Source organism: Sus scrofa, chromosome 1, assembly GCF_000003025.6.
Source record: "Sus scrofa isolate TJ Tabasco breed Duroc chromosome 1, Sscrofa11.1, whole genome shotgun sequence".
NCBI lineage: Eukaryota > Metazoa > Chordata > Mammalia > Artiodactyla > Suidae > Sus > Sus scrofa.
The window spans coordinates 55,944,997-55,969,486 of NC_010443.5; the positions used below are offsets into that span (position 1 = coordinate 55,944,997).

The window sequence follows — 24,490 nt, forward strand, 5'->3', positions numbered from 1 at the left end:
TTCAATCCCTGGCCTTGTTCAGTGGGCCGGGGATCCGGCCCCGCTATGAGTGTGGTGTAGGTCACAGACGCAGCTCAGATATGGTGTTGCTATGTCTGTGCTATAGGCTGGCAGCTGTAGCTCCAATTTGACCCCTAGCTTGGAACTTTCATATGCCACAGGTGTGCCCATAAAAAGCAAAAAAAAAAAAAAAAAAAAAAAAAAAATTTCAAATCAATAACCTAGTTTAAGAAACTAGAAAAGGAGGCTCAAAGTACATCCAAAGTAAGCAGAGTAAAAGGGAGTAATACAGATGAAAGCAAAAAAAAAATAAAAGAGAAAAAAAATAACAGAGAAACTGTTTGATATCAATACTGTAGTGGTGTTTATATGACCTGAACATCTTTGCCAAAACTCATCAAATTACTTGTTGAAACATGGTGAACTGTATTGTATTATATGTAACTATACTCAATAAAGTTGACTGAAAAAAAATCTTCAGACAACAGAATACTATGAAACAATAAAAATAAGCCAGCCCTGGATATACTGATAATAAAGAAATATAAGATACAATGTTTAATGAAAAAGCAAGTAGAAGAACAATGCACAATGCATGTGATCTGTTTATAAATGCACAGAATATCTTTAGGTGAGTAGCAACAAATTGGTATTGGAGAATACCCATACCTAGAGAACTAGCAAACTGAAATAGGAAGGTGACTTTCTTCTTACCCAGAAATGGGACTGCTGGGTATATGTCCAAAGTAAACAAAATTATTATCCTGAAGAGATATTTGTACTCCCATGGTCACAGAAGCATTATTCACAATAGCCAAGGTATGGCAATAACCTAGATGTCTATCAATGGATGACTAGATAAATAAAATGTGGTATACAGACATAATGGAATATTATTCAGCCTTAAAGAAGGAAATACTGTCATTTGCACTAACATGGATGAATCTGGACAGCATTATGCTAAGTAAAATAAGCCAGACAGAGAAAGACAAATACTGCATGGTATCACTTATACGTGGGATCTAAAAAACTATAAGCCAAATCCATAGAAATTCATAGAAAAGTGGCTGTCAGGGGCTAGAGGCTGGGGGAAATGAAATAGGGGAGGTTGGTAAAAGGGTACAAACTTTCAGGTATAAGACAAATAAGGTCTGAGGATCTAAGGTACAACAAGTGGACTAACAGGTATTGTATAATTGAAATCTGCAAAGAGAGAGTAGAACTTAAGTGTTCTCTCTCACACGCACACAAAGGTAAAATATGGGAGGTGATAAATGGGTGAACTCAGTGGGTGAAGTCCTCTCACAATGTGTACACATAACAAATCATCATGCCATGCTCTTTATTTTACAATTTTATGTTAATTATACCTCAATAAAGATAAAAACATATGCATTACAAATGACAGGGCTTTATTCTCTGGTAATCACATTGCTTTATAATTCTTAATACGGTAGTAATTATTTTCTGTGCCTTAAGAGTCCACTAAAATAAACTAGGTATTCCAAAATAAATAAATAAAATAAAATAACTGTTAAATACCTAAGGAAAAAAACCCGTAACTATCACTAGGTACTTTTCCGAAAATTTTTATGCCTGGTTTAATGGTCAAGTTATGTGATTTTAAGAAAATTATATAATCTCACTGATTTTCAATTTTTCCATGTATAATTTTGTGAGATCCCAGATGTTAATGGTAAAAGACTCACCTGCCCAAGTGCGTTAACCACCACATAAGATAGGTAGGCACTCACCTGAATTCAACCACAATCTTCTTCTGGGGAAGGCCAGAAAAAAGCTCACTTTTTAATCCATATTTTGAGCCATCTTCAATCACCTGCTGCAGCACTGTCTGAGGGAAAAAAAAAGGCAAGAGATTTAATGAGAGAAAAACTTGCAATTTTTTGAATTACTTTGCTACTAGGAACTAAGTATTGTTAATTGGTTTATTCTAATGTATGAACTGAAAATCTGATAGCACTGTTAGCATCACCAACTTCTACTACTAATGCTAGTCAGAGCAATCCTAACATGAGTTAACCTCTATGGGGCCTCTGTGCCCTTTTATACATGGTGTCTATTCATCCCTATAATAACCAATGATGTAGACATGTTACAGGTGAAGAAACTGAAGTTTAGAGAGGTAGCTGCCAAAAGTCCCACAGCAAATAGAAACAACAAAACCAGAAGCAACATCTAATATTTATCGAACGCCTCATGTGCCAGGCACTGTACTAAACATTTTATATGTATTAACCCTTCTTCTAGGTGCAAAGTCCTAAGACCACCATTTACTTAACAGAATCTGTGCTACAGATTGCTACGTCCAGCTCAGGACTGATCATCTCTCAGGCATTTCAAATAGAATATGCTCCTATTCCTTCTATATTCTCCCCTTTCATGAACTTCACTCCAAACCCCACAGAAAACCACATCAGAAGCTGGGTTCCTGGGAGTTCCCTTCATGGCTCAGTGGTTAACAACCCCAACTAGGATCCATGAGGTTGTGGGTTTGATCCCTGACTTCGCTCAATGGGTTAAGGATCCAGTATTGTCATGAGCTGTGGTGTAGGTCGCAGACATGGCTCAGATCCTGCATTGCTGTGGCTGTGGCATAGGCCAGCAGCTGTAGCTCTGATTCGACCCCTAGCCTGGTAACACTTCCATATGCCACAGGTGTAGATCTGAAAAGCAAAAAAAAAAAAAAAAAAAAGAAGAAGCCTAGGAGTTTCTAAGATCTACCCTCTCCCCCCAGTCTCCATAACCAGCCATCTGTTCATCACCAAGCCCTGTACACACTGTCTCCTAAATATCATTTATAGTTTTCCCCTTTTTCGTTGCTTAGACCCTCATCACCTGTCAGCTACACCACTACAAAAACTACAACAAAACAACAGCACCTAACTATCCTCTTATATAATACACATATTTAATCAGGCCCATGTTTGTTTAAACTCTTCAATGATTCCCTCACCACTTAAGAGACTTTACCAGTTTCTGGTTTGATTTTTACTTTACATGCATATCATTTTTCCTTTTTTTAATTTTGAGGAAATTGATTTGGCAAAAGGAATACTGTTAGGTCCATAAAAATCATAAGTTAGAAGTGCTAAGTTTTGCAGTTCCCGTCATGGCTCAGTGGTTAACAAATCCGACTAGGAACCATGAGGTTGCGAGTTCGATCCCTGGCCTTGCTCAGTGTATTAAGGACCTGGCGTTGCCGTGAGCTGTGGTGTAGGTCGCAGACACGGCTCAGATCCCATATTGCTGTGGCCCTGGTGTACGCTGGCGGCTACAGCTTGGATTTGACCCCTAGCCTGGGAACCTCCATATGCTGCGGGAGCGGCCCAAGAAAATGGCAAAAAGACAAGAAAAAAAACAAAAAAAAAAAGAAGAAGTGTTAAGTTTTATCCAATAATATAATAACTATTAAAATGAAATAAATTTCATTAGCATAAGTAATACCAAAAAATCAGGACATGTGTCACCTGTGGTACATATAACACACCATGGAAAATAATGATGCAGGAGAAAGCTGAAGCTCTTATCAGATCATGTAAGGTCCTATAAAATTTCATCTTCCCCCATGCCATCCTATGTGCAAACCATACTCAATCACCTGCTAATTGCCAGACAAGGTCATGTTCTTCACTGGCCCACACTGTCCCTTCTGCCTGGAATGTGTGCCCTTGTATCTCCCAAATGTATTTTTTATCTTTGGCCCAAATCAAGGTTACCCTGTCTCCTCAAGACAGATTAAAAAAGAAAAGATTTACATGTACCTTTCTTTACACTGGGATTGCATCCTATATATGCCTTCATTGTCTGATTCATCCCATTGGCTACCCATCACACATTATACTGTGATTTTTTTTTTTTTTTCTTTTAAGGGCCACACCTGTGGCATATGGCAGTCCTAGGCTAGGGGTCACACTAGAGCTACAGCTGCCAGCCTACACCACAGTCACAGGAACACCAGATCCAAGCAACATCTGCGACCTACAACATAGCTCATGGCAACGGCCGGATCCTCAACCCACTAAGTGGAGCCAGGGATCGAGTCTGCATCCTAATGGATAGGAGTCAGGTTAATCCACTGAGCCATAACGGAACTCTGACACTGCGATTTTTTTTAAAAATGCTTTTCTTTCAGATTATAATCTTGCTGAGGGCAAGATATATGCCACTTCAGTATTACAGTTCTTGGCAAATAGTAAGTAGGAAGTTTACTGAATTAGTGGGCACAAAGAAGAATGTCAGCGAATTAGTCAAAGTTCCCTGATATTCAAATAGAAGAATAAGTTAGAGGCCCATCTATTTACCAGTATGCACTTTTAAAGGTAAGATGTACTCAGCAATGTAAGTGTAGGTACAAAAAAGAACTTAAAAATCAGAAATCAAATCTTTCAAAGGTTTCATTTTTCAGAATTTTTAGCAAATTAACAAATTTTCCAGTTGGCTGGTACTTTCTGTTTATCTACCAGCATTACATTTTCTATGGATATTTTTGACATTTTATCTAATTCTTTATTGGTTGATATTTCTCTACAACTCCCAACACAACTGCTACAGAAGTTACCGCTACTTGATGAATTAGTCAGTTCCTTAACAGTTGAAAATTGCTTAATCATTCATTCTTTCCATGTGTTCAGCCAACTGATAATACACATGACTTGAATGCATCCACTGCCTATTGTCATAAACTCAATTAGTGAAATAATGAGCTGAGTTAGAGCCACTTAAATCAGTATCTCTTTTTCCATCTTTTTCCCTTAAGTTTTGGTAGAGCATGCAAAGTTGAATTTGGCAAATATAAAAATGCACGTGTGCACATTGCGTATTTCTAAGGCACACCTAAAAAACAGGATTCTGTTTGCTTTTTTCCTATTTGGTTAAACTCTTATTTTCTCTTTTTTCTCACAGTAAACTGAATTAACTATTATTTGAAGTTACAGTTTCTCCTGAAAGTCTTCTGTAGGCTATTTCCAGGTTGAAGTTTGGTACCAAAGTGATCATTGTTCACAGCGATAATTTCTTCTAGCCTTGAAAAATTTATTTATTTATGTTTTTGTCTTTTTGCCCTTTTAAAGGCTGCTCCCGCAGCATATGGAGGTTCCCAGGCTAGGGGTCAAATCCAAGCTGTAGCCGCCAGCGTACACCAGGGCCACAGCAACGCGGGATCTGAGCCGCATCTGCTCACCACAGCTCACAGCAATGTTGGATCCTTAACCGACTGAGCAAGGCCAGGGATCGAACCCGCAACCTCATGGTTCCTAGTCGGATTCGTTAACCACTGAAACACGACGTGAACTCCTAGCCTTGAAAAATTTATTTTCTAGTCCCAGAGATTTGGTAGTTCCAATTATCTTTAATTTCACGTTTTAGACTGTGATTCACAAGAAGACATTATAAACCACTATTAGTGATCCAAACCTAAGCTAACATTCAATCAATCTCTGGTGCTACCAGTGCTAATAATTCAATGACAATGTATGGACAAATACATTGTATGGAAGGCTAAGTTTGTACATGTGTAAACAATGACAAATTCTTACTTCTCTGTTTAAGGAGTAAGTTTTGGACACAGAGCATTGGCTATGTGTCAAGCTTAACAACTTTAAAATGCAAAAAGGGAGTTCCCATTGTGGCTCAGAGGGTTATGAACCCAATTAGTATCCATGAGGATACAGGTTCGATCCCTGGCCTTGCTCAGTAGGTTAAGGATCTGGTGTTGCCGAAAGTTGTGGTGTAGGTCACAGACACGGCTCAGATCCCTCATGGCTGTGGCTGTGGTCAGCAGTTGCTGCTCAGATACAGCCCCTAGCCTGTAAACTTCCATATGCCACGAGTGTGGCCCTCAAAAGCAAAACAAAAAAAAAAGTTTTATAATGGTCTTAAGAAGGACCATTTTCTTCTTGAAAAATTCATCAGATATGCAAATGAACAGTTTAAGGCCTGAAAGTAATGAAGTCAGATATAGAAGAAATTAGGCTTTGAGCAGATAAGAATTACACAGGCATATTCAATACTTCTTTTTCAGCCCATGAGTGTTCACTATTCTAGGATCTATCTTCACTGCAATATTGAGCAGGGCTACTGTGAGCAATCTGCTTGTTTCTTTAATGGAAATCACACTAATATCCAGATCCTCAAAGCTACAATGAAGGGAAGATTTCCATGTGACCTCAAAACCCTAACTCTTGTCTCTCCACTATCAACAAAGAAGGATTTTGCAATATTTTTAATAAGTGAGCTAGTGGGCATCCTTAAACAGAGAAGCTCTCCTGGTCAATTAACTGTAATAAAACATGAAAATCCATGACCATTTAAATGTTAAATATTAACTAAATATATGCTTTGCCTTGAAATATGAACCATATTTCTTTCAGCTAAGCTGGTTGTAAAAACAAACTCCATCTGCCATAGTACATTTCCCCATCTCAAGGAAAACAAACAAACAAAAAACCCTAAAATAATGTTGCCTATCAATTGACCTAATGTTTGGAGGGCACTTTGGTGAGCTGCATCTTCCTTCCATAAACACTAAGACAGATATATGAAATGTTATCAAGAGCCCACTGAGTTGTAGACAATTTTTTTTAACAAGCTCAAGACAAATTTCCTCTTGTTCCTGTGACATTTTGGTTAACAAGTTTACCTTGAAGTAATAGTGCAAAAAGATAAAAGACAAAAGTTCAAAGATCTAGAGACAAGCATGAAACCCTCTATCTCCTTCAGAAGAATTACAGGGCTGATGGGTAAATGTCTGCAAACTACATAACCTTGGTAAGACACTGTATTATTAGAAATTTTGGTCTTATACTTATTTTCAATTCAAGATCATGGCATTTACTAAAACTGGCCAATTGAACACTGGTGTGTATTTCTTAAACCATGCACTATGATAAATTTTAAAGTTCAATTGAGACAAAGGGGCTTTTACAACTCCTTATTCAGGATTACCTGTCCTCCACGGTCTCCTTCAAGGGAGACTCAATTCCTCCATGAAGTTTCTCTAACTTCTCCAAGTCATACAGATTTCTCCATCTTTGATCTTATGCTTATTGAATCAACCATCTTTTTTTTTTTAATATTTATTGTTTCATTGAAAGAAATGTCTTATTGTTTCCTCTATATAAATCTTATGCTTCCAACATATTATAGACTACCAGAGAGTGGGAACCAACAGTGCCTTTCTTGTACTCATTACAGAGTCCATTAATTCATTTAAAAATAGTTTTCTCGCCCCTGCAGCATGCCCAGCACTGCGTTAGGAACCAGGAATCCAAAAGTGACAAAAACAGATGCTTTAAGTTCCAATGGAAAATAGAGTTTAAAGGGCAATAGGCATTAATCAAATAAAAAGAATGTAAAATAGCAATGATAAATTCTGCCAGGGGAGAGATGTAGTATTATGAGAGTATATAAATGAAGGGGTCAGAAAGGCAGTGCTAGGGAACATCGAGATCTGAAGGGTAGGAAGATTGATCTCAGGGTGGCATTCCAGGCAGAGGGATCAGAATGCACAAAGATTATGAGGCAAGAGGAGGCACAGAAAGTTTAACAACTGGAGGAAAACCACTGTAGCTAAAGCAGGGGGAATGAGTGAAGGTGCAACACTGGAACATAACCCATTCTTACCTTTGTTAACAGTTCTCTGTTTATTTTAAAATTTACGGTCCCTTGACCAGTGCTGATTTCACTGACCACTGTATCACATTTTAGCTGAAAAGAGAACAGGTCAAGTAAAACAGGTATGTTAGGAAACAGACCTAATGCGATCTGTAGTTCTAATGCCATCAGACTGACTTTCAAGGGCAGCAGAGTGTCCTCTCTCACAGTCACTGTGTCTGGACCTGGGCCTTGGCCAGTCTTTCCAGTTCCATCATTCTGTTTGCATTGACGTGTTTTCTTCTTTTCCTGACTGGAATGCTACTCTGTATTCAGAGTCTCTTTCTTTCTCTTTCCTATTCTTGTGCTTCAAATTCACCATCTAACATGGCAAAACAGAAGCACCACTTACTTCCATCCTACATACCCTGACATGCAATGAAGTCTTTTTTTTATTTCACCCACCCTGCATGAGAATGAGAGACATGACATTCTGTTAGGGCCTCTGCTAAAACAACTCCCACCCACATGTAAAAAGTGAATAATTTAAACACTTCATCTTCAATGAATATGCTTTACATTTTTAACCAATTAGATGTTCAAAGCACCTGATACACTCACAGAGCTTGGAGAGATACCTGCTGTCTCTGAAGAGCCACTAGTCTTTACTTTTGGGAACTCACAGGAAGTGGAGGAGGAAATATTGTAATTAGGATAATTTTATTCCTGGCATAATTCCTGAAAAAGTCTGGGGTGATTTTGTGATCCAATAAACATTTACTTAGCTACCAAAGCTCCTTCATCATGTACATCCTTTAAACATCTTTTTCTATGACAGTGACTTTCATTGTTCCACTTCAACATGCCCAAGCCCTTCTCTGTGTCACATGTAATAACCCTATTTAAAAACCAAACTCTGTCCCAAGCCTGCCTTTTCTGAAGGCATTACGCTACCAATTTGATGTGGTCATTCTCCACAATCCTTTCAAGTCCTCTTTTAGATATCAAACCCACCAGAGAAATTAGAACTGAAAGAGCTTTATTAAATCATCTAACCACTTCTCTGCAATCATGATTCTATTTACACCTAATCATTTCTTCTCATATTTTAATGCTCATCTTCTCAGAAACTCATTTTAAAAATTGCAACCCACTGCTCTAATTTATCAAGCTTGTTCTCCTAAATGCAGAAGTCCATCCAGCTTCAATCTGTAAATTTAATTAACACTTCGGTCTTCCTATAAGTGGTTAATCAAAAAATTGAACAATGTCAGCTCAAGAGGAATGTTTTATAACTAATTTGAAAAATCATCCTAACCTTATAGTACATGGCTAAAATAAATTTAAATTATACTTTCTAAAGTGCCTTGAACAAAGAAACATTATTAAATTCATTTCATGGCTGGGATAGCCTGCAGAGTATTTTTTTTTTCTTTGAAATAATGTTTATTATACTGTCAAAAAGAGATAAAGTACCTTCTCTGCCAGTCTCATGGCTTGAATTTGAATGTCTGGTCTTGAATGGTCATTGTTGTTTTCCAGTAGAGAATCCACAGAAAGTTGAAAGTCAGCTACTTCTCTATAGACAGATATTGAAACAGGAAAGGGCTATTACCTTAAAAACATTACTAGTGTAACAAAAAAATACTAACCACTCTGGGTTCTCTACACAGACACTATTTTTATCAGAAGGTGTTACACTTTCAAAATATAGAGCAACTAGAAATGTCATCACCTTTTACTGATTTAGAACTTATCTTGTACCATCTTATAAAATTCTTCCTCTTTCATTATCTAGTTTGTAGCTTGATGATCTATCTCTGTGAAAGAGGAAGAGCAACCGCCTTATTTGACAGAAATGAAAAATGATGTCTGGCAACTTCAATGTCTCCTCTAAAATCCTAGTGCAACTAATAAGCTGACTTAGGAAAAAAAAAAAAAGCTCAAGTCTCTTGACCTCTTCTATAATTCTTCCACTCTTCCAAGTGCTTTCTTCTTTCAAGCCCCTTCAATGACCTTTGAAATTTTAAAATATGTTGTTTGACATGAGAAAAATAATAATTATTCTTAATACTCAGTAGTTTCCCTAAAAAGATAAGATACTGCCATTTATTCTTTTCACTGGGTTGGGGATGAAACAATGCAAAACAAAGAAACCAAGAAAGAGACACAAAGCAACTGTGAAAACAATAATTTGCTTCTTGAGAGCAGTTATCTAAGGAAGGATGGTAAGGAGTGGAATCAAAGAAGTATATATAGGTGACTTCAACAGTATCCATAATGTTTGATTTCTAAAAACAAAAAATTGGAAACAAATTAAGACTTGACATGGTAGAACATGAGCATGAGTGTTCATTACATTATTCCCTACAAATTTTCTGTAGTTTTGAAATTGTTCAATGTATTAAAATAATAATTAATATACAAACATCTATACAATTACCCATATTGAACATCTTCTAATGTTTAATAAGGAACTAGAGAATAAGACTCTATGTGCAAAATAAGTGGGTTGAATCATTATCTGTAACACAAGGCCATATTTTAGAGGAACACAAATGACTTCCTTCTTATCACTCTTAAAATTCAGGCACAAGTGTAAAAATCCTTTGTGACTTCTGATCACATTATAGAACTAGTCAATAATGACCCTAAAGAATCTTCCTGAGCCTTGAGAGTAGCCAAGATGGCAGAGCAGGAAGACCTGGAGCTCATTTCCTCGCACATGCACACCAGAATTCCCAGTATTTACAGAGTAACTATCCATGAAAAAATGACCTGAGGACTGGGAGAAAAGATCTTATACAGATTAAGACATAAAGAAGGTGCCACAATGAGACTGGTAAGAGAGGCAGAGACAGGGTATGGTCAAGACCCATAAATAGGAAGATAATTACGACTGCAGTGGCTCTCCCCAAGAAGTAACCGGTCTGAGCCCCACACTGAGTTCCCTTGCCTGGGGGTCTTACACTGAGAAAAGGAGACCCTAGCATGTTTGGCTTTGAAAGCCAGTGGGACTTACTTTCAGGAGAGCCAGAGGACTGTGGTAAACAGAGAACTCTCTCTTAAAGGTCTAAGGCCACGATAAAAGCATAACTTGAAATGAACAAGGGTTAGACCCACATGCAGATCTCGAAGAGGCAGGGGGCAAATAGAGCTCACCCTGGGGACAGGGATGGTGGCAGCAGCCAATTTAGGGAGCTCATCACAGCATGAGGATAATCTCCCAACAAACAAAAGTCCAGGACTAGAAGGCTTCACAGGGAAATTTTCACAAACATTTAGAGAAATGTTAACATCTACGCCTCTCAAACTATTCCAGAAAACTGTACAGAAAGGAATGTTTCCAAATCTATTCTACAAGGTTAGATCACCCTGATACCCAAACCAGATAAAGATACACTGCAGAAAGAAAACTATAGATCAATATTACTGATAAATACAGACGTAAAAAATCTTCAGCAAAATACTTGCAAATTAAACTCAATAATACATTAAAATGATCATACACCACGACCAAGGGGATTTCATCCAAGAATGCAAGGACGGTTCGAAATCTACAAATCAATCAACATGATACATGATATTAACAACCGGAGAATAGAAATTATAAAAGTTGTCAACAAAATCCAACATCCACCTGGGAAAAACAACTCTCAACAAAGTGGGCATAGAGGGTATATACCTCAACATCATAAAGGCCATATGTGACATGCCCACGGTTAACATCATACTCAAGTTGAAAAGCTGAAAGCATTTCTTCTTAGATTAGGAACCAGACACTCTCACCACTTTTATTCACTATAGTATTAGAAGTCCTAGCCACAGCAATCAGACAAGAAATAAGAAGAGTCAAAATTGAAAAAGAAAAAGCAAAACTGTTACTGTATACAAACGACATACTATACACAGAAATCCCCAAGAAGCCACCAAACTACTAGAACTCTTCAATGAAGAGTTGCAGTATACAAAATTAACATACAGAAATCTATTCCATTTCTATATACTAACAATGAACTATTAGACAGAAACTGAAGAAAATAGTCTCATTCACAATCATATTAAAAATAATAAGATACCTGGGAGTGAATTAAGGAGTAAAAGATTTGCAATAAGACACTGATGAAAGAAACTGAAGATGACACAAACAGATGGAAAAATATACCATGCTCTTGGACTGGAAGAATTAATATTGTTAAAATGATCATACTACCCAAGGCAATCTACAGATTCAATGCAATCCCTATCAAAACACGAATGGTATTTTCCACAGAACTAGAGCAAAATATTCTAAAATTTGTATGGAAACACAAAAGACCCTGAATAGCTAGAATAATCTTGAGAAACAACAACAAAACTGAAGGTATAATGCTCTTTGATTTCAAACTATACCACAAGCTATATTAATCAAAACAGTATTAATCAACACAGACACATAGATCAATGGAACAGAATACAAAGCCCAGTAGTAAACCAACATTTATATGGGCAATTTATCTATGATAAAGGAGGCAAGAATACACAATGGGGAATATACCATCTCTTCAAAAATTAGTGTTGGGGAAATTGGACATTTACATGCCAAAAAAAAAAAAAAAAAAAAAAAGTGGACTATGCTCCAACACCAGGCACGAAAATAAGTAAAATGGGATTAAAGAATTAAATGTTAAGACCTGAAAAATAAAACTAGAAAATACAAGCAATATGCTCTTTGACATTAATCTTAGTATTATTATTATTTGGGGGGGGTTATGTCTCCTCAGGCAAGGAAAACAAAGCAAAAATAAACCAATGGGACCTAGTCAATCTAAAAATCTTTTGCGGGGGTGGGGAGGGAAAAGATGGCGGAGTAGAAAAATTCAAGCTTACCTCCTCTCATGAAAACAGCAAAATTACAGCTGATTGCCAAACAACCATCAAAAAAAGAGACTAGAAGCTGCCAAAAAAGAACCTACACCCAAAGACAAAGAAGCCACAATGAGATGGTAGGAGGGGTGCTTTTGTGCAATTCCCATACACACCAGGTGGGTGATCCACATATTGGAAAATAACTATGTCACAGAGGATCTCCAACAGGCGTGAGTGTTTCAAACCCCATGCCAGGTCCTCCAGCCTGGGGGTCTGGCATTGGCAGGAGGAGCTCCTGGAGCATTTGGCAAAAGGCCAGTGGGGCTTGAGGGCAGGAGCTCTACAGAACTGGGGGAACAGGGGTGATGCTGAAGGCCAGTGGGGCTTGAGGGCAGGAGCTCTATAGGACTGGGGGAACAGGGACATCACTCTTGGAGGGTGGACACAGGGTTTATGCGCTCTGGGTCCCAGAGTAAAGCAGGGACTCCATAAGAATCTGGGTGAGACACACCTGTGGGTCACAGAAGGTCTCCTGGGAAAGCAGAGGGTGGCTGTGGCTTGCTGAGGGGGCAGGACATTGGAAGCTGAGGTCCCAGTGAATAATCCTCAGCAGGAGATCCCCTGGAGGCTGCCATATGTACATATATTTTTTCTTTTTATGGCCATACCTGTAGCATATGGAAGTTTCCAGGCCAGGGTCAAATCGGAGCTGCAGCTGGAGCTCACACCACAGCTATGGCAACACTGGATCTAACCCAAAACTACAACCCATCCCACAGCCTGCAGCAACGCTGGATCCCCAACCCACTGAGCAAGGCCAGGGACCAAACCAGCATCCTCACCGAGACAAGGTTGGGTCCTCAGCCCACGAGATACAATGGGAACTCTAAGGCTGCCATTTTGGAAAACTCTGCCTCAACCATCAGGGCTGAGAAGCCCCAGGCCAAACAACAAGCAGAATGGGAACGAACACCACACCACCTATTAGCACACAGGCTTCTTTCCAGGCACAGGGCTGCCTCTAACACCAAGAGACAAAGCCAATCAGGACTGAAAACCATCTAAATATACATCAACAGGAGAGCATTAAGAGTATTACTTAACTATTGTTAAAAAGTGGTATTTCCAAAAAAAACGATGCAAGGCAAAAGGTTCAAAATCATACATGGAGTAGTTTTACGGCTATGACATTTGAAAGGCTGAAAGACATATTCAAAGAGAAAACAAAAAATCCACCACCTTGCTAACATCAGTTGTCTCACTGTAGTAGGAGTTACTAGGAATTTTTCCCTCTTCTTATTCTTCTGTGCTTTCCTGAATTTCCTTAAGATTATCTGTTTTGCTTTCGTGATAGAAAAACTAATTAAAAACAAAAAACTTCTATATCTAGACTATGGAAAGCAGTAAATGTCAAAATAGTCCACTGTGAAGAAGAGTGGGTAGGGGTGCAGCCGAAACAAAACTGGCTATGTGCTAATGATTATGAGTGATGGGCACAGAGGAGTTAATTAAACTATTTCCTCTACTTTAGCATCATTCATAATTAAAGAAAAATAAAAATAAATTTAATAAGCAACTTTCCCACTACTTCTGGGCAGTTGCTGCTGTGGTTTCAGAGGGAAATCCATAGATCTGAGTAGTACTGGCTTGTAATACTGATGTCCACTACAAGGGAGTATAAATAGGAATTTCATTACAGTTGAAAATACAGTTGACCCTTAAACAATGTGGCGAGTATGGGGTGCTGACCCTCCAAGCAGCTGACAATCTGAGTATAATTTTACAGTCATCCTTTCAAATTCATGGTTGTGTATCCACGGATTATACGGATTATACTAATTGTGGATCAGGTAGTGCTGTAGTTCATACTAATTGACAAAAAAAAAAAAAAAATCTATGTGTAAGTGGACCTACGCTGTTCAAACCCACATTGTCCACAGGTCAACTGTATAACTGAGAGAATTAAGAGACTTGAGAAAACTGATGGGAGTTCCCGTTGTGGCTCAGTGGAAATGAATCTGACTAGTATCCATGAGGATGCAGGTTCGATCCCTGGCCTCGCTCTGTGGGTTAAGGATCTGGTGTTGCCATGAGCTGTGGTATAATTTGCAGACACGGCTCAGATCCCATGTTGCTGTGGCTGTGGCTAGGCCAGTGGCTACAGCTCCAAATTGACCCCTAGCCTGGGAACCTCCATATGCTGCAGGTGCAGCCCTAAAAATACAAAAAGGAAAAAAAAAAAAAAAAGACCTGAGAATATTGATTCATATCACATTAACAAAAATAATATTTCCTAATTCTCCTGGTACGTAATAGCATTTTAGAATAAAGTTAGAACTATGAAAGAGTTAGGCTTTGTTTTAAATACTACAAAAGACACTTGGGTTTATTAAGGCAAAGCAGTAGAGATTTCCTTTGTTTAAATAAATAGATTTATTTGTTAATTAATTAGTTAATTTGTTTTTGTCGTTTTAGGACCAGATCCACAGCATATGGAGGTTCCCAGGCTAGGGGTCGAATCAGAGCTGTAGCTGCTAGCCTACACCACAGCCACAGCAATGTCGGATCCAAGCTGTGTCTGTGACCTACACCACAGCTCATGGTAACACGGGATCCTTAACCCACAGAGTGAGGCCAGGGATGGAACCTATGTTCTCATGGATACTAATCAGGTTCGTTAACCATTGAGTCATGATGAGAACTCCTGTTTAAATAAATTTAATGTGCAGAATACTAGACTAATAGTCTAGAAAAATTGAGTTTCTCTCCAATATTTATTTTCTATAGACCTAAGTCTTAGTTTCACATTGTTAAAATGAAGCTGCCTAAAGGAAGTCCATGCAGGTAATGGAAATCTTATTCAGAAGACGGGCCAAGACAATAGGCACATGAAAAGATGTTCAATATTACTAATTACTAGGAAAATACAATCAAAACCATGAGATATCACCTTGCACCTGTTAGAATGATTACTGTCAAAGAGGTGAGAAATAATAAGTGTTGGCAAGGATGTGGAGAAATGGGAACCCTCGTATATTGTCGGTGGGAATGTAAATTGGTACTATGGAGATTCCTCAAAAAATTAAGACTAAAATTAAGACTAGAACTATTATATTATGATCCTGCTGTCCTGCTTCTGGTTATCTATCCAAAGAATATAAAAACACTAATTTGAAAATATATATGAACCCCTATGTTCACTGAGGCATTATTTGTAATTAGCCAAGGTATGGCAACAATCTGAGTTCCCATCAATGGAAGAATGGATAAAGAAGATACGGTACGCGTGCGTGTGTGTATGTACATGTATATGTGGTGGAACACTACTCAGCCATAGAAAAAGATTAAATCTTGCCATTTGGGACAATATGGATGGATCTTGGGGGTACTATGCTAAATGAAATAAATCAAAGAAAGATCAATACCAAATGATTTGGCTCATATGTGGAATATAAAAAACAAAAGCACAAACAAAATAAGTGAACAAACCAAAACAAACATGTAGGCATAGAGACCAAGCAGTGGTTACCGGAGGGGGAGGGGGAGAGTGAAATAGATAAAAAGAATCAACTATATGGTGACAGAAATTAAATATTTGGTGGTAAGCAATCTGTGCTATATACACAAGCAGAAGTACAATACTGCATGCAGGAAACTTACATAAATGTGCAAAACGTCCTTTACAGATTTTATGAAACCGGTAACTGGTTTGCAACATCACATCAGCTTACATATAATTATACAGCCCATCTTTTGGTCAGTGGTTGCCTCTGTTTTTAGAACTCAATACAGATGAAGCTGTAGCAGACCACTTTAAAGATGCTCTCTTTTACAAGACTTTTTCTTCTTTTTCCACTTATCTCTTTGTCCTAATCTGGGAAGAAGAATGTTCATTCTACTCTATCCTAAAATCCTGATAAAGTTAAGGGGACAAAATATAAGCACATAATGGTACTTTTAATTATATCTTTCTAAAGCTTAGGGCTTAAATGCCTATTATGCAGCTAACTTCTTGTCATTATTAATTGACAAGAGGGTATTTTTTCCAAGTATTGAAACTGTCTAGCCAACTGATAAACTAATATCAATAAGAATGACAAAACTCACAAAGAGATAGATATCTCTCTAAATTCAAGAACCAATATAGGTTGTATGTAGTCCTAACCAATAGTTGTCTATCACTGGGGGTCTTCAAATGGAAACAAACAAGCAAAAAAGCCCAAAACAAAAAACACCAAAAAACCTAGCAGGTAAATAAGGCACAGCAATATTCAAGTATCAACAATATTCAAGTATTAGATAGCTGTGTAATTTCTAAGATCCCTTCAAAACTCCCCATTTTCTTTTTTTTTTTTTTTTTTTGTCTTTTTGCTATTTCTTGGCCGCTCCGCGGCATATGGAGGTTCCCAGGCTAGGGTCTAATCGGAGCTGTAGCTGCCAGCCTATGCCAGAGCCACAGCAACGCGGGATCCGAGCCGTGTCTGCGACCTACACCACAGCTCACGGCAACGCCGGATCGTTAACCCACTGAGCACGGGCAGGGACCGAACCCGCAACCTCATGGTTCCTAGTCGGATTCGTTAACCACTGCGCCACGACGGGAACTCCAAAACTCCCCATTTTCTAATCACAATTTTAGTTCCTTTATTTGCTGGTTACATAAATAAATTCGAGCCTCATTCTAATTTTTCTCAAAGAATGCCACAATTATAGTTATCAGAATAAACATCAAAATAACATGAGAATGCTAATATATTCTGCCATGTTTGAGTATGTAAAATATAGATTTTAATCTATGTTAGGTTAATATCTTATGATTAATTTCAAGGACTATTTTGTAAACCGAAGAGCAACTTTTGGGGTTTTTTTGTATAGTGACAAAGTCAGCAATGTTTAAGATCATTACAAATATATTATACTTAACTCTTTTCTGGAAATTGGAACTGCAGATATTGACTTGATCAAGTTTTCTGGTGGGAGATCCAACACTCTGGAAAGCTAAAAATCAAAAAGAGCAAAACAGAGCAAGATTATTAATTTATTTGTTCCAGATTCAATGGAATGCTATTCAAAATTTAAAAAAATACTGAAGGAGTTTCCATTGCAGTTCAACAGAAACAAATCTGACCAGCATCCATGAGGTTGCAGGTTTGACCCCAGGCCTCGCTCAGTGGGTTAAGGATCCAGCGGTGCTGTGGTATAGGCTGCAGATGCAGTTCTGATCTGGCATTGCTGTGGCTGTGGTGTAGGACAGCAGCTACAGCTCCAACTTGCCCCTTGGTCTGGAAATTTCCATATGCCATAGATGCGGCCCTAAAAAAAAAAGATCAAAAAAACCTTGAAATATTTAGCATAAATGAGCCTCAAATGCACTATGCTAAGTAACAAAGCCAGATTCAAAAGGGAAAATACTGTATGATTCTATTTATTTGACATTCTGGGAAATCCAAAACTATAAGGATGAACAGATCAGTGGAATTGTGTGAGAAGAGTGTTTGACCATAAACTGGCAAACAGAACTGTTTACCAAAAAGGATAAATTTTATATTTGCTAACTTAAAAATAAATTTAAAAAATTTGTTACAAAAAGAGACTGGATAAACTTCGAGGATCAAAGATAATTTGTTTTCTTTCATTTACAATGCAATTATTGAGTGCCTATTTTGTTCTAGGCACTGTTTTAAGAGTTGGGATACAGCAGTAAATAAGAGGCAAAAATCTCATGCTACTTAAAAATAACAAGCAAAAAAATAAATAAGAGGGGGAATCCGATTCCCAGGCTCTACCGAAAATTTACTCATTTGCATTTCTGAAAAGCTCACTGAATGATTGTAAGGCACAGTCACAGCTGTGAACCATCACCCTCGAAATTTGTTGGAGACACTCCCATTTATTAAATGCTTCTTACATGACAGACATCTTACATGGTTAATTTTTCTTTGAAACAAAATTTCACACTGTTATAAGCCTCCATTTCATGAATGATGAAATGTACAGAAAATTTATGTAACTTGCTTAAGTGGAAAAGCTGGGATGTGAACACAAGCTATCTATAACCAGAAGATACATTCGGCCCCTCTGTCATATCCATAGCCTTTCGATGAGAAATGCATGGAAATAAAACACTGAAATAGCAGTACAACCATAATGAATTTAAAACTGCCTTCATCCTTCTTCCACATTTCCTCAATCTTTATGTAAGCTCTGCAATGGACAAGTCATGGCTGTTGAGAAAAGCAAAAGGGAGCGATGGGGTAAAGGAGAAAAGTAAAGAATGTAAGAAGAGATCAAGAAGCAGTCTTCTTCAGAAGTGTTTGCAAGTGTTCAAGAGGAAAGGAATAAACTAAAACCACTATCTCCTGATTGTAATAATACTTTTTCTATTATCGAAATAAATCATTTGCTGAATTTTATAAATGTAAAAATAAAAAAAATCAAGACTTCCAGGCCTGGAGCAGTCTTCAAAGTTCTCAGTACATTTCTGCTTTGGTCTAGTATATGTTGATTTTTAAATTTAAATCTCAAAGTATAGTCTTTATTTTTAAATTCTAGTCTTTAGGAATTGAATTACTGTATCCTTTGCAAAAAAAAAAAGGTTTTTTTACCTTAGGATATTTTCTAAAAAATGGGTAAGTATTTCCAAAGCACTTACAGAATAAAGGCTGTAACAGTTCTTGTTTATATTACAAAATGTTCCTAACAATACAGATACATCATTAATAAAGGCTCTATAATTCCTCTTAAAAAAAAAAAAGAATTCCAGTTCCATTTTTACTAGGTATGAGTCCTTGGGAAAGTCATTTTACATCAGCGAGCTTCAGCTTTCACATCTGAAAAATGGGGATAATAAATCTATTAAATAATAAACTAGGGCTCTGTGAGGACTAACAAAATTGTGTCACATAACAAGCATGTAATAAATATTATTTCCCTTTTCCTTTAGAAGGCTTTATTTTAGACATAATATCTTTCAAACACTCATAGCCACTAAGATATCCTGCCTATCTTAAATATAACTAAACTCTACTAAAAAGCAAAACAAAGAATGTTGTTCACCATCCAGCTATACATGGATTAAGTCATTAGCCACTGCAGTCACTGACCAATAATGTATCCTGAGAGGAATTTGGGATGAAACAATAGGATGAGGCACTCTGTGCTTTGGACAAGCAGTAAGTTAGACATATATCTCAGGAAAAATTTTAACGAGCCCAGGTTCTTGTATCTTCCCATACTTAGAAAAGCACTAAAATCATTAACTGAGATATCCTTGTGACTAGCACTAATCTTTTACTGAGATGTAAGCCTGATTGTACATATTCTCCAGTCAAAAACCATGATTAAACCATTTTTTTCCCCTACCTCTTTGGAGCAATTTACTCAGAGGTACTGAGGGGCCGTCTCCTAGGCTACAGTCCTCAATAGGATCCCTGAATAAAACTGAAAATCACAACTCTTACACAGTGCATTTTTTATCCAGTCAATATAGGCCAATTTTAAAGCATTTCGGCTCACAAATAAGTTGTGAACTTAGGTAATAAAACGTTTACATTCAAATGAACAACACAAAAAATTCTGATACAAACTAAAAACTACTTAAAAATTGTTTATTTCTTCTATTATTATATCTCATTTGCTCCAAAAGACCTCTGAGGGGGCTTAAACCATAAAAATGTAGGTATAAAATTATACCAGGAAACCCAAGCTAATTATGCTTCTTGGCAACCAAGGTACAAAGGGAATCTAAACCTTTTAGAGCACTTTCTAAACCTCTTTTGAGAGCCAGCAAGTCAGTAGGAACAAACACTTCCTAAAAGTAAATTCTAAGACCAAGTTACATACACATGAAGATGTGAAGACCGAAATAGAAAATACCTTCAACAATAACTTCACAAAGAAACAGAAACATTCTTACATGATATAAATTACAAAAACCAAAAAGAAAGGGAGTGGGGAGAAAGGAGGAATGGGGACTAACAGTTTCATGAGGATAGTTTCAGGTTTGCAAGATGAAGAGTTCTGGAGATGGTTGGTGGTGGTGGTTGCACAACAAGGTGAATGTACTTAATGCCACTAAAAGGTACATTTTAAAATAATTAAGATGGTAACTTTTATGTTATTTGTATTTTACCACAATTATAACAAAGCCCCCCAAAACAGACTCTGGGATTAAGTAGTGGAATGAAATCTTCACTACATAATCTTCCATTTCCTACCCATTATCAATTTAAAATTAAAAGGAAGGAATAAAGGAAGCAGAGGAGAAAGGAAGGAAAGCAGGTAGTAAATAAGCAAGTTAGCTGGTTCTCCAGCTACGTGTACACACAATAGGCATAGCCCAAAGTTATAAACTTCAAAAGCGGTAGCCAGAGTTCCAGTTGTGGTGCAGCGGAAAGGAATCTGACTAGGAACCATAAGGTTGTGGGTTCAATCCCTGGCCTCGCTCAGTGGGTTAAGGATCTGGTGTTGCTGTGAGCTGTGGTGTAGGTCGAAGTCTTGGCTCAGATCTGGCGTGGCTGTGGCTGCGGTGTAGGTGGGCTTAGACCCCTCGCCTGGGAATCTCCATATGCCGCAGGTGTGGCCCTAAAAGGACAAAAGACAAAAAAAAAAAAAAAAAAAAAAAAAAAGTGGTAGCCAAGGAAAGATAACAGCAGATTCTGAGGAGGAAGGGAACAGCCCTCTTTGGCAAGGCTCTTAAACTGAATTAATAATTCTCATCAATACCCCACACCTGGAGAGAAAACACTGAACTGAATTCTATTATTTTTTTTCATCTGTAACTGAGAGATGCTACAGAACTGCAGCAGAGAATGAGAAAAACAGAGAAGTGAATTTCAACACTTCCAGCAAAAGGGAGGATTCTAGGGCAAACTGAGGGTCTCCCCAGTGGAAATAATACCTTCCCCAATAACAAGTGTGTGACAAGGGCAAAAGAGTAAGAGAAAATAGGAAGATGGAAAAATATCAGAACTAGCTGGCAAAAATATGCAGGAGTAATGTGTACAGGTCATCACAACCTCCTGGAGAGACAAAAGAGGAATGGAAAGCTGCAGAGTTTATATTTTTGTAACCACAAAAGTGAGGTAAGACAAGAACAAATCAGACATGGAGAGTGAAGTCACCCACACGGGGCAGAAACAAATAGAAAGTCTGTGCAGAGCTGTCAAGTATTAGCAAGATGAAAAAGAATAGGCATGAAAAGAGGCAAACAAATTGAAAGATATGGAGAGAGAGGGGCAGGGACTGCAAGAGAAAAAGAATGATAGGAATGTGGCAAACAGGAGATCAAAGAACTCTAGAAGAAAAATATAGCCTAATGAATACAAAGACATTCTTTATAAGTACTTCAAGATTTGTGAATATAATGAACAAGAACTAAAAGATGAAAAAACAACAGGGATAAAAGGGAGTCTAAAGATTAAATAAACAAATGGATGATCAAACATTTTTTATTATGGAACTAATTAAGAAACAAAGGAAGAGTGTAGGCAGAACTGAAAATAAAAGTATAACACAGAAAGGCTAAGATAATCAGAGAATATCAATTTTTTAAAATATAAAGCAATCAGAGAAAGATAAATAAAATTGGGTACAAGATAATCCAACCTTGGGATAACTGGTGTCCCCAAAACGAGCAGCAAAGAAGCAAGCAGACAGGAAGAGAGACTGGTACACTTGTTCTCCAGCAGCAATAAGGATAGGGAGACAAAGCTCAAAGCCACACTCTTCAGAAAGTGAGAGTCAAGATACAAAAGATTCTCAAGCAGAATGGAACAACCTTATTTATCTAGCAGGGCTCCTAACTTGGTCTCATTTATCAGAAGCAATAGAGATGAATGAACAAAACCCAAGAAAAATAAGAAGTATTCATAGATATATAACTTGGCTTCCCTAAAAGCAGGGCCTGGGAAAAGGACTGTGTGCAGGTAGTTAATTATTTAGGAGGAATTCCTGTGGGTAGAAGTGATATACTACAGAGAGTGAGAGAGGAGAAAAAGTTAACGTAAGTTTGTGGTCTCAAGGTCACTGCTATAGGCAATAGGGGCTTAATTTCCATGGTACTTTCCAAGAAGCATACACAGTGTATACCAAAACTGTCTATCCAAAAATATGAAGTAGGAGCTTCCATGCCCCATTAATTGAGGGATGTCCTTGAGGGTGTTAACTCTGCCACACTTAAGCTGAGTATGGTTGGGACAAGCAGGCTTTCAGACAGGACAAAGTACTGTTAACAGTAAGTGAATGGAAGCACATGTAGACCATTTATACAAGCGGCAGCCAGAATCAGAGGTATGACCAAGGTGATAAGAGCTAGGGTATAATATTAAATAAAAGGGAAGTGGTCCTGGGAATAAAGAATGAAATCCAAATTATGGTATATTACTGCAAGGACACACTACTCAGCAGTAAAATGAAAGACCTGGACCTCCATGAACCATTATGAAGAAATCTTTTTTAAAATTTGAAGCAAACAAAAACCCCAAGTTACAGAAGGATAATTACAGTTGGATTACCACTTATATAAAATTTAATAACTTGCAAAACACTATTTAGGGATACATTCATAGGCAGTAAGTGATATGCATAAATATGATAAACACAAAACCTCATATATGAGGAAAGAGTTTGCAACCAGAGATGGGTACCCAGGTAATTTTAGTAGTATCCGTAATAGTTTATTTCTCAACCTGGGTGTTGGGGAGATGGAGAGTAATAGTATCCCTCTCCATGATTAAATAGTGCCTAAAAAAAAAGGAAATCTACAGATCAAAATAAATGACTATGTCAGGAAAACAAACAGTGAGATATGTCCTGGTTGAGCTACTTTATTTCAAAAACAAAGCACCCAATCAAGAAAACTCCAGGAGTTCTGCTTCTGCGCAACAGGATAAGCGCTGTAGTGGGAGTGCTGGGATATGGGTTCAATCCTGGGCCCAGCAGAGTGGGTTAAGGATCCAGTGTTGCTGCAGCTGCAGTTTGCATCTGATCCCTGGCCTGGGAACTCTATATGCTGCAGCACAGCCAAAAATGGGGAAAAAAAAGAAGAAAATTCCGGAGATGAAATAAATGTACTTTACTTCATAGCCATGTTACCTAATCACAAAGATCATGATCGAGCTAAAGCAAATAAGTTAGTAATGACATTACATAGAGCGAGATTCATCTACTGGGGAAGTTACAAATTGATATGCTTGTTTCACTTGCTTAGTTGTTTTTTAATGTGAATTAGTGGTCAACAGATGAAAACTAGAAAATTGAAGTAACATTAGATTGTTGTATGCATTTGTATCCATGGTAATAGATTCTGGAAAATAAAAAATCAGAATAATCTAGTGTCATTGTTTATTTCTAAAATGAAGATACCCACACCACACAGCAGTGCCCTAAGCCATAAGCAGTGACAAAGCTGGATACTTAACTACTATGCTACAAGGAACTCCACTAAATCTATTGTTTTGTCTCTAAATATGCCAAATTTCTGATGATTAGCGCTCCTTTAGACACATCTAGAATTATTTTATCTAAGCCATAAGTCCTTAAAAAGTAAAAAAAAAAAACAAAAAAAACCCCACAAAAAACCTTTCTTGAAAAATTATTCATAAAGAAATCCAGCCATTTAAGCCATATATCTGGAAAAGGATTAGTGGTAAGTATCTTATCTAATTCAATATAAAATGAATACAAGTCATGCAAATATCATTAATAACACACTATAAGTGTCATAAACTTTAAGTGAGAAAGTTACTGAAACAAATTAGGAGAGGTAGAGAGAGGAAAACCAAACTATAAGAGTATTAAGTCCTCATCTCCCAAGGCAGGAGTTGATACTGCCTAAATCTGAAACACCAAGATTTAAAAAAAAACTTATAATTAAAATACAGTATTACATTACTTTCAGGTGTAAAACAGTGATTCAATATTTTTATGTATTATGAAATAATCACCAAAATAAGTGCAGTTACCATCTGTCACCAAAGTTGTTACAAAATTACTACTCTATTACATTATATTAAATCCCATGATTTATTTA

At 37.4% G+C, this 24,490-nt stretch overlaps 1 protein-coding gene across 7 annotated transcripts in view; it reads right to left on the bottom strand.

The window, feature by feature from the left end:
- Positions 1 to 24,490, bottom strand: part of RARS2 (arginyl-tRNA synthetase 2, mitochondrial) — a 75,587-nt gene that overhangs the window by 38,489 nt on the left and 12,608 nt on the right. For 4 of the 7 annotated variants that reach the window (XM_021089854.1, XM_021089843.1, XM_021089856.1 and 1 more), the window contains exons 2-5: positions 17,384 to 17,457; positions 9,088 to 9,190; positions 7,642 to 7,725; positions 1,755 to 1,852 (exon numbers count right to left, since the gene is read on the bottom strand). In XM_021089854.1, the coding sequence (XP_020945513.1) occupies positions 1,755 to 1,852; positions 7,642 to 7,725; positions 9,088 to 9,190; positions 17,384 to 17,457 (359 nt within the window). Of the gene's footprint in view, positions 1 to 1,754; positions 1,853 to 7,641; positions 7,726 to 9,087; positions 9,191 to 12,480; positions 12,563 to 17,383; positions 17,458 to 24,490 lie in introns of all 7 variants that reach the window. The other 3 variants (XM_021089867.1, XM_021089864.1, XM_021089847.1) reach the window with 2 other exon arrangements.